The sequence below is a fragment of the Spea bombifrons genome, chromosome 7 (genome assembly GCF_027358695.1).
Source record: "Spea bombifrons isolate aSpeBom1 chromosome 7, aSpeBom1.2.pri, whole genome shotgun sequence".
NCBI lineage: Eukaryota > Metazoa > Chordata > Amphibia > Anura > Pelobatidae > Spea > Spea bombifrons.
The window spans coordinates 1,273,343-1,289,229 of record NC_071093.1 but is presented as its reverse complement, the minus strand read 5'-3'; the positions used below and the strand labels follow the sequence as shown (position 1 = coordinate 1,289,229).

The window sequence follows — 15,887 nt, the reverse complement described above, 5'->3', positions numbered from 1 at the left end:
TCCCGAATGCAATCAAAGGATTAAAGCGCTAATTGCAGAACATTCCCCTCGGAGGGATCTCCTGTGCTGCAGCTTCTGCCAGCGAAGTATGAGGTCACCAGCAATGGCTTACCTGGTAACTATAATCACCCGGGTAACATCCCGGCACAAATAAACCGCTCAGAGGGGGAGATTCCGTATTTTCTTTTCAATTTAAAAGCCTTATTGCCCCTTTCTGGGTCGCTCCCAGTAAATGCCCTGCTTCGTAACCCCATCTCCAAACACGGGCAGCAAATTACCCCTCCACCCCGGGGAAACACTCAGTGTCTCTGATTTCTGCCAACATATGCGGCATTTTACCCCTTGTGATGTCACAGGATTTTAAGGATACGTCACATGCGGTATGATGTCACACGCAGTATGATGTCACCTCTGCGCTCACCGATGCTTTGGCAGACGTTTTCCCGCAAGGAGGTGAAAAAGCCCCCTCTTAGCGGTAACCGCGGCGTGTGCTAAACACAGAAGGCTCTTTCTCGGTAAAGTTTTTTGGCCAATGTAGCTTCTCTACCTGCCGAGCAACTTGATGCTGAACCTGTGCAGCAGGTCACAGGTGGCCAAACATTCTGGCGTACCCCGCCGCAGCTTCTACCCCCGCCTGCCGCCACGCTTGATGCCCCATCACGAGATCCCCCAAAACCTCCCAGTACATACAGGGATTCAAATCCCATGACGGAGAAAGAGTTAAACCTCTGCCGTCACCTTCTCCCCTTGTGGGGTATTTAGTGGATAAAGAATAATGGTGCCGGGGGTGTGAAGCGGAACGAGGTCCCCTCCGTATCCCAGAAGCCTCTTTATGTACAGCGCCGGCTATGAAAACAGCCTTTGTAGGAGGTGAATGTAAAATCTCAATGGATCCAAACGGACCGCGAGAAAAAAGGGCAGGTGCGACGAGTCTCCGTAAAGCCACAAGTTGCCATTAAATAAGGGAAAAAAAACTATTTTTTTTTCGCTTGGTTGCTATCGGCATCCCCTTTTTTCACCTCATTAGGAGCAATTATTCCCACTGCGATTGTTGCAAAACACAAGGAAGGTCATGGCGCATTTATAACAAAAGCTCCCTCCCGGGCATGTTTCTGCGCACACAATGGTTCTGCACCGGGGCAGGTAATCCTGCCTCCCCTCGCCCCGATGAGCGTGCGCTTGATAGATAGCATGCTAGCGTGCCGGCCAGGTGCTGCGCGAGCGCAGGTCCCGACAAGCCTTATTTCTGTTATTAGAGGGAAGCTCCGCAGCTTCGGTGCCGCTTCTGGGGACGTGTCCAAATGTTTTACAAAATAATATGCCCTGGGCAGGGGCAGGTTGCCTGCACGGTGTCTCTGCTTCTCGAGAAAAGCCGGGCTCTTCCCCGTACGGCCACTAGGGGGCAGAACACATTTGCTCTAGCAGCAGGTAAAGCGCTTCTTTAGCCCAGCGCCACGGAATATGACCACTAGAGGGCAGAATACAAAGTGCTCCAGGAGAGCTACTTTAGCACGGGTTCCATAATGTGCGGCCACTAGAGGGCAGCATACATGTAGCTCTAGTTATATTGAGATGTTCCGTAGTTTTGCCCTAGCTTGGGCATGGCGCCCGGGATGGCACCCCAGCCACGTACAGGACTCTGCGGCCATTTCTTAAAGGAACGGGACTGTTAAAAACCTGCATCCGATTCCTCTTACCAGAGGCTTGCGAACATTGCAGGGCAGAACCTGGCAAATAAAGGTTATTAAAGGGTCTGTTTGGCTCCTACAGAAGAAGAAGAAGAAGAGAATGCTGGGGGGCTATTGTTAGAAATTGGGGTAACTGAGTCTTAGTTACATATTCACAATGCATCGACAAAGCGCCCCCTCCAGGGCCGACTACTACACTGCGCAGAGATATCTCAAACTATTAAGAATTTAGCCTCCAAATAGCTGCCCCTCTCAGATTTGGGCTCGTGAGCGCCGTGCGTGGCCATGGCTGATAATTGGAGCCGCCTCCGCGCAGATACTTTATACGCATTTCCACTCATTTTAGTGTTTGCGTCAATCAAGGGATTTCTCACAACAGCAAGCGAAAGCCCAAAATACCATAGAAAAGAAAAATACCCCATTTCCATAAATACTCCATTTATCGCTCTATTTAAAGGCCGTTTGGGGCTAGGAGTTCACTTATTGATCGGTTCCCTTTATAAATGGAATGGGTAGGGAGCGGGGGAGGGGAGGCACTCGAGTTTAAAGCCCCTGACCAAGAGGGTATTTGATCGCAGCAAGGATTATCCGAGATCCTTCACTTTTGATTGCATGGGATTACCGAAAATGCTTAATCACCCCGTTTATTACTGTGGGGGCGAGAGGGGAGGTTTTGGGAGGTGGATCCATTTAATAACAGTTTCTGTTTTATATTTATATATCGTTTCTATAAATGTATCGACGCAATCAGGATCCAGAACGAGCTTCATCCGTGGAACAAACAACCGAATCAAAGTCTCTCCATCTTTATAATCTTTAGAAACATTTTCTCCCAGGAACTAAATCCGTATAAATCCGCAAATTCCTCCGGCCGGCGCGAGGAGGGAACCTGTCTTCGGTTTTACTAAAAACTTTCACCTATTTAGGACTCGTTAGGGAAGCAGGTCTTCTGTTCTGTCATTCCGTGCCACCTCCGCCTCTGATGAGTAAATTTGCCCTTATGCCCCCGCAGCGTGTTCCTCGGCCCGCTAAAAAAAGCAAAAAGCTGCCCCTGTGGCAACCGGCAAAAATAAACAGGCCTAAAGCCGTACCCCACCTCAGTGCAAGCGCGGGGGTCTCGCGAGCCGTTTCCTTTACCTTTCTTGTGAAGTTCTGGGGTCTCAGCCCTTCCAACAACAGACAAGAATAATTCCCCGCTAAGCTCAAAAGCAGCACTTAAAATCTCTTCATTTTTTTTTATTTTAGCTTTTTTTTCCGTGGAATTCCATTAAAAGCTTTTATTAAAATGCTAATTCCCGGCGAATGGAAACAAAGCGGCTGTCAGCGCCATTCCTGAGGGTCTCCAAGGAGGAGATTTAAGTGCCGGACTCTTGACCACGTTATCCGCAAACGGTTCAGCGGATTCACTCTTCATTTTTCTTTAATTCAGATAAATGCGGCTTTATTCTATTTTTTATTATTTTTTTATTATTTTTTTTTAAATGTCAAATAAAAAGTATTTAATAAAAAAATAAATAAATAATAATAAAAGAATATTTGATATCTCTCTCCCATCGTAAAACCAAACGGGATAAACAGGTTCCTGAAAATTCATAAGGGCTCCCGGGGGCCGCGCGAGATTTCCCTAACAAAAGCTCTGTAATTGGCCTCGCAGCTGTCAGGAAAAGCGCTGATTCTGTATAAGGGGATTGGGGGGCACACAATCCAGACTCCCTTTTTTTGGGATCTTTGTAGTGTTTTTGAGCCGTAAGAAGTCCTTGGAAAGCTGCTAATTTTGTGAATAGGCAGCTGTCAATCAAAGTTATTTTTTCCGCCCCAGAGAAGGGAGCAGAGAGCAAAACTTAAATATTTCATTTTTTTCATTTAAAATTGGATGATTCGCCCATTAGCCCCGTACTGGTAACAGTTTATAGATTCCGATTAAATAAATAATAACATAGAAATTAAGGTAAAAAACGAGATTTTAAATGGAAAAAGGACGATTTTTTGTGATAATAAGGGCTACGTTGCTAAACCCACCACCGGGCACACAATCATTCACGCTAACTCCCCCGGCATTTTGGGACTGGAGCAAATCTGGTGAACAGGAGGCTAAAATACGTTTAGCCCCAAAAAAGGAACAGTGACTCTGGGCTAAAACATACAGAGAGCTCTTAGAAGCCCAGAAAGGATCCAGTCAGAGTAGAAACACTACCCGTACCTTATTCTACTAATTATACAATGACGCAAAAATTATATTCTTCATAAAGGGACCATTTTGGGGGCCGATGGTCTAAATTTATTATTATTACCAGTATTTATAGTTTTATATATCACCATCATATTCCGCAGGGCTGTACAACAGATTTAGTGCCAACCGATGGAAGCGAATGCGCTGAAAGTCACTGAATGTATCTGCTGACATGTCAGTGACATACATCATCCCTTAGACTAAACTCTACCACCTCTGCTAGAAGGCGTACCGCTGTATCCACCATCCTGCCACTAAAGAAACACCTTAAAAAAAATCTAAGTTTTTTAAAATGTATTTGTATAATTACTACGCAGTTGTTGGTATTATCCCCCCCCCCCGTTCCTCCGGGGGGCCGCAGGCAAGGATCTTTTTTCTTTCCATTGTTTGTTGCTGATGTCATTTCTTCCTGGCTGCTCAGGATGTAACCTCTGAAATTGATTCAATTAAAGATAAATTCATCGAAATAATGTAAGATGAATTTATTTTCTCTTGAATTATTTTATAATCCGCATTTGCAAGAAAAATGCAGCATCCTGAGCTCCTGGGACGGGTCGCTCGGGTTTAACGATCTCCTTTTTAATCTTTATTGTTAAATGAAATATTAACCCCTCACGTATCTCTTTTGCAGGACCTGAGCGAAGCTCTTCTACCCAGGGGACCCTGCTTCCGTGTAGCCTCCATTTACACACGTGACACAGCGGCCAGGGAGAAAGTATCACCCTCGCACCCAGCTTTTGTGGACACTTCTAATTTTTACATGTTGCTGACAGCCGTTTTGAATGCAGCCCTGCAGTATATGGGAATAAGTTACATAATCAAGTTTATTCCTCCCCATACGATTAGACCCGCTGATACCTTTACCATAGCAGCCAACAGTCCAGAATTTGATGGGACAGTCCTTGTAAGCAAGGGTCATCCTCACCCAAGCAGCTCCTCTCATTCTGTCACATTCCCTTACAACCTTCAAATAGATTGTAAGCTCCCAGGATCAGGCCCTCTCCTCCTTCTGTCCTAACGCATGTTAACCTTGTTAATTCCCTATTGTAACAGCACTACGGAGTCTGCTGGCGCCATATAAGTAATTGTAGCATAACATGTATTTTCAGGTAACATTATTTATCTGTAATAAAGGCCAATTTCAGGTCAAGGTGATGCCATCAAAGTTTTCTGCTATCATCACATATCAAACCTGTAATATCCCATCTATCAGCTCCGAGCCGAGTCCATACAGATACTTGGGGTGGTCCTTCGATTAGTGTTGCCCCAGGGGGTAGTAGTCTGCCCCAGCCTAGGCAACCTGGCAACCCATGCCCTAGCCGCGGCCTGTGTAACTGTGTCAGGCTCTGCGCATGCGCGCTACCAATCACTCCGCTTTGTCCGCTGTCGCGCTCCGTAGTTCGGCGCTTGGTAGTGTGTCCCCAGCCGGCGGCCGTAGTGCGCGAGGGGCGGTGACAGGAAGACGGGAAGCTGCAGGAGGGAGGAGGCCGCGCCCGGGCAAAGAGAGAGCGAGCAGGGAACCGGGCAGAGAGGAGAGCGGCGGCGGGGAGAAGGTGAGAGGCGGAGGGCACTGGGCGTGGCTCGGTTCTTGCCATGCGGGGGTTATTTACATACAGAATGGGGTATTCAGAACTGGCTGAATATTGTCATAAACACTTTATATATAGTGCTATTTACAGCCTTTGTTTACATGCAGTTATTATATGTAGTGTATCTCCGCATGTCCAGCCCCATTACATACATGTTATGCGCCCACAGGGGCAAATGGGGCAGAATTACTGAGGCTCCCCAGTCAGACCAGAAAGTTCCAGAGAGACTGAATTCTTTTCATTGTAGAGATTTCCTCAGGTGACGGATCCATGTTACCCGATTACAGTAAATACTGCGGCCGCTAAAACGGAATGAGATTTAACTCTAGAACACGAACCGCTTACCTGTCACGGCTCCAGAATCTGCCGGTGCTCCGTAAATAAAGTGTAATAATAAATATATATAGGAGATCGCGTAGCCTTACGAATGACCCCATCCCGGCATCAAACTAATAAACCGGGATTAACTTTGCTCAGTATGAGAATGAGCGGATTCAGCAGGCCGTCGGGTTATAAGAGTGCGTTCACAGCCGGCGATCGGTCGGAGATACGGCTCGGTCTCTGTGGCGTCTGATACATCACCGGTCTGCTGTCCCCTCGAAAATCTCACTTTGAGGCAAACATTACCAGAGATGATGCGTATAGGATGCGGCGCCGTACACTGTATGCGTTGGGCGTCAAGCCGCACGCGTACAGACTTTGGACAACTTTGTGTTTGCAAAGTTACGAGCCAAATGGACAAATCCGATAGCCGACATCACACTTTTGCACGAGCCGGAGAGGGAGGGAGGGAGGTTCACCCGTCGGGGTCGATATAAAACGGCACAAAGTTAGGAGCCAGATGTAAAGGTGAAGGAGCCGGAGCGACCCGGCTCCTGGGGTTTGTCGAGCCCTGAGTTATAAACCCGGCTGAGTAATCCGTGTATTTGCTGCCGTTACTCGCCCGCCGGGTGTTCGTGTTCTTGGCGTCTCGCTGTTTATCCGCCTACCTGTTATCTGTCGGGTTGGAATGGCGGAGCCGCCTTCGCTGTCAGAAAGCCTTCGCTCTGATGACGTGGACGCTCCGCCATTGTAATCTCGTGTCGTTAAAGTGTACTGATTGCGTGTATAGAGATACAGGTCGTCCCCGGCATGTGCGTTAGAATAGTCGGCGCTCCCTTGCGGTTACTCACCTTGACTCTGCTGGCTCTTGGCGTTGGGCTATTGGAATTACTTTGGTACCGGCCGTGTTTTTACCTTCATTCCTGTGTTTACTGGTAGCCATAGCAACCCTTTAAAAATAGCTTCTCACTGCATGAATTTTAAGTAATCTTTCTGCGGTCTTGGCATTCCTTTTCTGAACGCGTTACGTATAAATAAATGAGTCGCGCTTCTTTCCCCGCAATAAACATTCAAATTATTCACCAGAACGCGTTTTAAAGGTCCGCTGCTCTCCGGCTCTTGCTGCGTTTCTGGTTAATGGATGCTGTCCAAGTTGCCTGAAATGTATAATTTTCCAATTCTTATGTCATGCAGCAAATCACCGCCTCTAAAACCCCCCCAAAAAAACTAATCTGATCGCTGCCGCAGCCAGATCTGGGCATACGATGATGACCCGCGTGTTACATTTCACACGTGTGTCTCTGGGGAATGTTAGAAGGAGCCGCTACCAGCGAATGAGTTATCCGCGGCTCCGCCGGCTGCGATGGGACGGGGGGGGGCGATTTGGGGAGATTGTGAGGCTGTTTAAAAACGCCTCAAGCAAACAAATGGTTAACGTGTCTCAGGCTGGGGCCGCTAGTTTCTTTTTCTTTGGTACGATAGGAAAGAAAATGTTGCGTGTTTTTACATCTTGGAATAACAGTCTGTCCTCAGTCACTTGTTATGCGGTACAACTTTTATTTATTTGTTTAATTTCTAGAGCAAAACCAAGCTTTTTATGCCGCTTCGATTGGTATTGCCCGTTTTATTTACTAAAGTCTGAGTTTGCGGCTTGCGCTTTTAGGTCACAGATATAACTACACTTCTATTGCATGAATATGGAGCAGTTGCCATGGAAACCAGTGGAATGCATATACTGTTTTTTTTTTTTTGCGTAGATGCACTCCAAGCCAAAGCGCTCCGTTGTGGATCAGTCAATGAGCATTACGCTGGCTGCCATGGCGACTGCACCACATCGAGCAGTTCCCGAGGTGTTGATCAAAGTATTTCTCGTATTAAATATGGCCCAAATTGTGTACATAATTAACAGTCTGCAGATTTATGCATTTTATTTTTTTTTTTGAGCACTTGGTCAGCCTGACGTGTATTGATGGTTTACTAAGAATAACGGCGGATGGTTCCGGATCAGCATTTATCCTGTTTAGAAAACATACTGTGATTGCGAAGCCTCGCAGACCCGCGTATTTCCACGGTTAATGGTCTTTGATGGTTTATATTTAGTAGACTGGTTTGGGAAGTCTGCCACGTGATCTTCGTCATGTATGTGAAGCGGGGGGCAGCGGAATAAGCGCCTTTGGTCTGTTTCATGTCCTAGTTTTATTACTTGTGTATCAGGGGGGGGTTGTCGTGTTACGTGAGGCTGTGAAACGCGCTCTGGATGTTGCAAAAGGATTCAGAGAACAGGAAGGATGAACCAACCCCGACCGAGACGGGAAGGGAGAAAACAATCTTCATACTAAGACCTCTAGGACTCCCGAGTGACCGGCTATCTGCCGTCACTAACAAGTGAATTCACAGCCCATAAAAATAACTTAGATTGCGTATTTATCTTTTTAATTTTCAAATAATCCCGTGTAATCCATAGCCCGTGCCGGTGGTCTGCGTGGCTTCCTCCTCCTGCGCACGGCGGTTACTGGGATAAATGGCAATCATTTCCGGTATTTTCATTCGTTGGTTCATGCATTCGTTGGTTCATTCATTCGTTGGTTCATTCTATCCAGGCCGGGTAGTTGAGCGGCGATGTATCTTTTATCTATATTGTATCAACGCGTCAGGCGATAGGAGAGATTCAGGATATATAAAAAAAAATACGATATAAAGTGAAGATCGTCACCCGCAGCAACCAAAACATTTTTAAATAATAAAGACGCTTTTTTTTCCAGTTGAATTCTTTCCGTTATTGGAACGTAAGACTCGCCTTTTTTGTCTTATCAGTCGTAAAACTTATGTGCGGCGAGTTATCAGAATGTTACCAAACGCAATGCCAGATATCTTCTTCTCACCAATCTCTCCCTTGTCCATGCAAACTCTTATTTTAGGACCGGGTTCTGCCCCCCGTTGTGCCTTTTCGGTGCCTTTTCTGTAATGTCGTATTTAGAGATCTCTCGCTGTGGTTTGGGGGGCCGGGTATCCGGTCCCCTTCCGACCCCTCATTACACGGCTGTCTCTCCTCTCTCTCCTTCTGCGGCTCGATCACAAACCCTGTGACGTCCGCAGATTCCAGCAAAACCGATTAGTTTATAATTCCAGCCATTTATATCCTTTTTTTTTTTTTTTCCTCGCCGTGGCTCTTTGCCAGGAAGAAGTTCTGCTTACAGAAAGCGCTCTCCTCTCCTGACTCAGTTACGATACTCTGTCTGCCAGGACTGGCTCCGGCGTCCTGAGACCCGCTTGCCGGCGGCAGCTGGATATTGTCTGAGCCGGGAGGTCCTGTCGGTGAGCTGAACCTCGATAAGATGCTGCGTAGCGCTGATTTACCTTCGCTTACTTAACGTTTTCAACAGGGTTTGTTTGACGAGGAAAGAAATATTGCTGCTGACGTCTGTTTAATTTCCAGGATTTCTGCTCTATCGCTTGGAAATGCTTAATATTTAACTGGAGTTTTTTTTTGGTGTTTTAATGGCTGTGTTGCGTCGGTGGCTTTGCGATGCAGCGACCCCTTGGTTTGCCCGTTTGGGTTTCTTTTGCCCGTTGGCGGATTGTTACTTTGTTTCCAAGTCTGACAATTTGTTGGATGTTTTGGAAATTATAGATTGTAAGCTTGCAAGCCGAGCCTCTCCACCTAATGTATCGGTTTGTCTCGTCTTGTAGGACCCGTTGAATATCCGTGTTGTATTATGCAATGCGTAGATTGTTGACGCTATATAAATAAAAGATAATAATTCTGCACTCTGGCTGCTGACATGCCGCCCAGGACTATTCCTCACAGCTTAACCCTGAGATATATATATATATATATATATATATATATATAATAATTAAATATATAATATGGGGACTCGTGAAACCGCGCCGAGAGAAGTTGTGTTTTTATTTCTTTTTAGAGCCGTAGTTTATGAGAACTGATGAGCGATTACAGGCTGTATATACATTATGTTCTCCTCCCTGGTAACTATATGGTTAATTTTTGGAACGTCTGGGGTTTTCAGGACCTCGAGGTGACAGTCTCGGTGATTGCGATCTGCGTTGCGATCTCTCGGAGGAGCCGACCGGCTTTCTCGTTGAGGAAGTGGAGACATTGACTAATTTTCTCGCTCTGTTGCTTTATCGAGGAGGTGTGCCGGTCAGAAACATTTTGTGTAGTCACTACCTCTCCCGATGGAGGGACTGAAGCTCTAATCGGAAGGAGGGCGTCTTCCGCACTGTTCGCTGTTTTACTTTCTCTTTGATTCACCAGAAAGCCCCATTTCAGTAATAATAAATCCCGGGGTACATTCCGTCACATCTGAGGCTGAACATCCAATCACACTCCGTCGCTTTCTCTTCCATTGGACCGTCGGCTCAAGCCTCGCCCGTCGTGACCGCCAACTCATGTCATGATAAGGTTATTCTATGTATCGCGATAGATGATCCTAGAGAAGGATTTATCTAAACATTTTACGTGAAGGTTTATTTTAACCCCTTGGAATAACCAAACGGGATTAAGGATTGCATCAGATGGGTGACATCACACCCCACTCCAGCAGTTTCTCCGTGAGATCATGGGGTGGATGTGTCGGAAGGGCAGGCGCTGGCGGAGAGCGGTGTGTTTACAGCCAGCAGGAAACTCCTAGAGGAAATGTAACTCGATACACATTACGCTCCGAACAATTGGAGGAAGTTTCCAGAATGAAGACCCCCCGCTTAGCTTCTTCCTCTGGAGAGCGAAGAGTTTCAAAGTGATCTTCATGTTTAAGGGACATCGAAGGGACGTGAGGCAGCTCTGATACCTTTAACGATAATCCAAGCCCTGGATATGGGATGTATCAGCAAAATCCCCGCGGCAGCAAGAAGATGCCCGTACGGCATAGAATCGCCCCCATTTCATTATTTTTGTCACAGAGTGGGGGGGCGATGCTTTGGATGGTCACCAGACCGTTACAGTTTAGAAAGCTTTGACAATGTGACTCGCATGCAGAATCGCCATCCCTGGCTTAAAGTTGCAGAAAATCTCAGTGCTGCGGGTCTACAACCCCAATAAAAAATATATTTAAATTTACCTTGAAAGATCTCAGTATGGATGGTTTGCAGGAGAGGAGAGAGAGACAGGGATGGGAGAGGAGAGAGAGACAGGGATGGGAGAGGAGAGACGGGGATAGGAGAGGAGAGAGAGACGGGGATGGGAGAGGAGAGAGAGACGGGGATGGGAGAGGAGAGAGAGACGGGGATGGGAGAGGAGAGAGATACGGGGATGGGATGGGAGAGGAGAGAGAGACGGGGATGGGAGAGGAGAGAGAGAGACGGGGATGGGAGAGGAGAGAGAGAGACGGGGATGGGAGAGTGAGAGAGGGGAATCGCTGTCACCCGTCAGAATTTGGGATTTATGCGTCTCTTAAAATAACTTACTACAGATTCCTTGGGATAAGCCGGGCGGACCTCACCAGGCGAAAGCCTCCACATGCGTGTTAATTAACCCCTTCTGTGTCGCTTTAAAAATGTAACTGCAAGTCAGCATACAAACCGAACGCGGATCCCTGCTGTTTCTTCTCCATAGAGCTTGTAGTCCGTAGGTTACGGCTTTATCCCGGGGATGTCAGGCTAGTAATGTTTCCTCCGCTGTGGCCCCGTCGGGTTCCATGGAGGGTCCTTTCTCAGTGAATAGGGACTCAATTTGGCAGAATTCTGTTTTTTAAGGCTGCTTAATAGCTCGCTCCGAGCCGTGACCGTCCTGTCCGTGTGTTTGCAGGTAGCTGGGACTCGCCGGAGTGTAAGCTGTGAACGGACACCATGGCCACCAACAAGAACAAGAACCCAACCTCGCTGGTGCTGCACAAGGTGATCATGGTCGGCAGCGGTGGCGTCGGCAAGTCTGCCCTCACCTTGCAGTTCATGTACGACGAGGTAAGTGTGACGGCTGTGACAATAATCGATAGAGGACACGTTAGTCTCCAAACGCTACTACAGCTACAATTTAGCTTAATTACTTTAAATGAGGTTGATCTGGCAACATTTTGTGGTCAGGAATAAACTCTCCTCCATTTAACGGGGTGGTCTTCATCACCCAAAGAGGGGCCGCTGATATTTTATTTTTGTCGCCTGAGATGTTGGAGACATTGGAGGGAAACGTGGCGTCTGATGCGGCGATAGAACCGCGGCGGGTTAGAGACGAGGTCGAGGGATCGCGGATGGTCTTATGTTTTGCGTTAAAGCCGTGATCACCGAGCCAGGACTTGGCACTTAACCCTTTGTGATCGGACTCTCTTCGCTCCCTTCCCAGTTTGTAGAAGACTACGAACCCACCAAAGCCGACAGCTACCGGAAGAAAGTGGTCCTGGACGGGGAGGAGGTGCAGATAGACATCCTGGACACGGCCGGGCAGGAGGACTACGCCGCCATTCGGGATAACTATTTCCGCAGCGGAGAGGGCTTCCTCCTGGTCTTCTCCATAACGGAACACGAGTCCTTCACGGCCACGGCCGAATTCCGGTTGGTTACTGCTTGTTTTAAAGGGAAAAACAATTTGGTGCGTCGTGGGTTAATGCCGCACAAGAAACAAGTTTTAATACGGTTCAGCAGTTTGGTTTTGTTGCTCGAAGGCATAGATGCCCGCCTTACTATTCCCCTGTAAGGGGTATTTATAAAGAATCGCCTACTATGGGGGGTATTTAAAGCTACGCCTGTATACCTCTGAGTCCTGCACCAGTTCTAAAACAAGTTTAAAAATGAAAAGAAGCAGCCGTTTAGAAGAGGCGTCACAGGGGTGTGCTGCGATACGCTATGTTCTAAGCCCACGAGGCAGGTTATGTAACATTATGTGTCGGTACAAATATCTGCAAAAAGTGCTGAACAATTTAAAGAAGTTAGCACTCAGATTCGTATAAAACTCCCCCCCCAGGCGATCGCCGAACGAGAGACATTAATCATTCATTTTAAAGCGGGAGTAACGGGTATCTTCTGTTCTCAATTTAATGTCAATTAATCGTCGGGCCGTTTTCTGATCATTTTATGTAAGTAATGAAATAACGCTGAACAGAAGAAATTCCCATTGCACCCCCGGGTAACGCGGAGAGGGGTTGTTTTATTTCTGAAAATGCTTCTACTCGATTATCCGTGGTGTTTCTTTATTTTGCGCCCCATTTACATCGTCCTGGTGATCTTATAGATACCGTTTATAAAAATCCTCCGTTTATAAACCTGGAATTTAAATCGGGGTTCTTCTTTTTGCTGCCGGTGGCGGTAATCCGATCCAGAACCAGGAGCGTGTTACCGGTCATTAGTATCTGACATGTTCTAAATTATTCCTCATTCCTGCGCTTACACTTCTAAATTTAAACAGCCTCGGGGTGGGGGGGTTATAAGGAAAGGTGTAGTTCGCTCATTGTTTGGGGAATATATTAAACTCGGGTTATTGACAGTTTCTGAAATCTCCGCAAAGCAGAAACATTCGCCGTCGCTCCGTAGCCACCGTGCCACTCGCAGAATCCATCAGCCGTCGCTGCCAGCGCATTTACAAAAACATACACCCTTTAAAAGGCGATTTATACCCCAATTTATACTGCCATTCATGCATAATGAATGGCAGAGGGGGGCTCCCTCCGAGTCACTCTGGCACTAACTTGTTATCTCCTCCCGTTTGTATTCAGGGAACAAATTCTCCGAGTTAAAGCAGAAGATGATAAGATCCCTCTTCTCGTTGTTGGGAATAAATCTGATTTGGAGGATCGGAGACAAGTCCCGGTGGATGAAGCCAGAAGCAAAGCGGAGGAATGGGGGGTGCAGTACGTGGAGACGTCGGCCAAAACCAGAGCAAACGTAGACAAGGTGAGTGCCGCGGGAGGCTGTATAACGGGGTGTGGGGGGGGGGACCTATACCGTGGCGCGGAAAAATTATCTGATCGTCCAACTGCATCGCTTCCTACGGCCGCCTTACGATATCCCATCTGATTCCAGGTGTTTTTTGACCTGATGAGGGAAGTCCGAGCAAAGAAAGTGTCTGAGAACAAGGACAAAAACGGGAAGAAAAGCGGGAAAACCAAGAAGAGCTTCAAGCAGCGCTGCTGTTTACTGTGATTTGGGAGCGAGGGCTGCCGGGGCCCCCCATAAACACCGGGCCCTTTCTAACGCAGCACGTAGTATTTCACTAACTCAGTGTCCGGTCCGGCAGCGAAATGCGTTGCCGGTCCTCTCTGCAATGAAGTGTTTGAGCCGCAGCTATGTCTGTAACTGGCCCAGTTCTCATGATATTTTTTATCGTTATTATTACTTTTTGAAGCCTTATTATTATTATTATGACACCTTTTTTAATACTAGAAACTAAATCACACTTTTTTTTTTGTTAACTCATTAAGTGCCATAAAATTCCTCATTCAGTAAAATACGGGAAGGGGAACCACACGCCCCACCGGAGTGTTACGAACTATTGGCCGTGCTGCCAGCCCTGTAAAGAGTTAACATGATGTAGCAGTCTATGACAGTACAGCGTATCACTACACATGCCAAAAAATGCTAAATAAAACCACCCAAAATGATTGTTACCCCCTATCCAGGACGAGAAGACCCTCTAACCTCCCTGTCCGTTCCAGAGCTGTGCCGGTATACAGGCCCGTATACGACGGTCCGCCGGTCGCTGACGGCAAGCACTTAAAATGCTTCTGTTTTTATATTGGTTAACCCAGTAACCCTTTCTCTCCTGACTGAGGTCTGGGGTCACATGTCTCTGTAAAATGTTCTATGCCTATAGAATTCTGATGGAAACAGATGGATAAAGTACAATGAGCTTCCTGCGTGGCCATAGAGTGTTTGCTTGTCTCGATGGCTCGTGCTGGTATTTAATGCGGGTCTGCGATAATGACTTCCCAATCGGTCTCAAGCGTTTTCCTCGGATTGTTCGGAACTTTCTGCTGCCGTACGGACTGTGAATAAAGAGGTTCGTGCTCTGGCTGCACGTATACCTCCAACCGTGTCTAGCACACGTGACGGCGTTGGAGCGTGTTCCCTGACCTTACACGCCACACAACGCAGAAATCCGCCGCCGCGGGTCCTGCGACAGGAAATCCGCTCAAACGGAACTTCTTTTAATCATTTTTTGGGGGTTTGCCGTCTCCGGTTTGTATAATTGCTTCTATAACGCACAGCGCCGTCGCTATGGGTTCAGCCGCGTCTCTGGCGATCGCGGGATGTGACGTTCTCAACTGCGGCCGCTTTCACAATTAATAAAGAAATTGAAACCTTGAAAGTCTCCGCCGATCACGTTTTTACTGCAGCGACCGAGAGTCAGCGCTGCTTCCCAAACAGGCCGTTCGTTTCGGGGGGTCCTTATTTCCCAAGACGCTTGCTACAGGGTGACGATTATTTTGAGGGGCACCAGCCTGAATTTTAAGCGATTTCCCGTTAAAATTAGAATGTGTGAGGTTACCGGCAGCTTAACCAAAACCTGCCGAGGGGTGCGTGAAGGAGCCGGCGAGAAGCGTGTCTGACATTGAGAGACCCGTCTCCTCACGGGATCCCGGCTTCCTGGGTTTTTGTGTTTTGGGTTATTTTTGGGAGTTTTTGTCTCTTTTACGTCTGAGCAGCTTTCCTACAAACTCTCTGCCCCGGAGCGACGGCCGGAGTGATCTCTGCCCGGGGAGCCGGCGCCGATATGGAGATTGAGTTTTTAGCTTTGATTTAAATGTCTGCTTTTTTGTGTTTTTTTTTCTTATACATATAGAAATAGATTTTAAAATATAAAAAATAAGATATGAGCCCCCCCACACAGATTACTGCTCAGAAACAGCTCCTTCACTCTATGAAGATTATTAATAAAGTGTAGAATTCTGAGCATTTTTTTTAAAATATATATAATTTATTTTATCATAAAGGAAGCCCAAAGAATCACTACTTCCAGATTTACAAATTACAGTTAAAAAAAACCCAGCTATTCTGAGATTTTGGAGATTTGGGGTCCCGGCGTTACGCGTTGGGGGCGGGGTTATATGTCGCAGGTAAGCTCCGCGCAGACTCTTTTCCTCTGTTTTTTATGTATTGTCGAGCAGTGCGTGT

General features: G+C 47.1%; 1 protein-coding gene across 1 annotated transcript; it reads left to right on the top strand.

Moving 5' to 3' along the window:
• The first annotated feature begins 5,317 nt into the window (after positions 1–5,317).
• RALB (RAS like proto-oncogene B) lies at positions 5,318–15,081 on the top strand. The gene is made up of 5 exons (XM_053470932.1): positions 5,318–5,471; positions 11,593–11,747; positions 12,124–12,332; positions 13,490–13,667; positions 13,797–15,081. The coding sequence occupies exons 2-5, from the start codon at positions 11,634–11,636 to the stop codon at positions 13,914–13,916; spliced, it is 621 nt and encodes a 206-aa protein (XP_053326907.1). The 5' UTR covers positions 5,318–5,471; positions 11,593–11,633; the 3' UTR covers positions 13,917–15,081.
• The last annotated feature ends 806 nt before the right edge of the window (positions 15,082–15,887 follow it).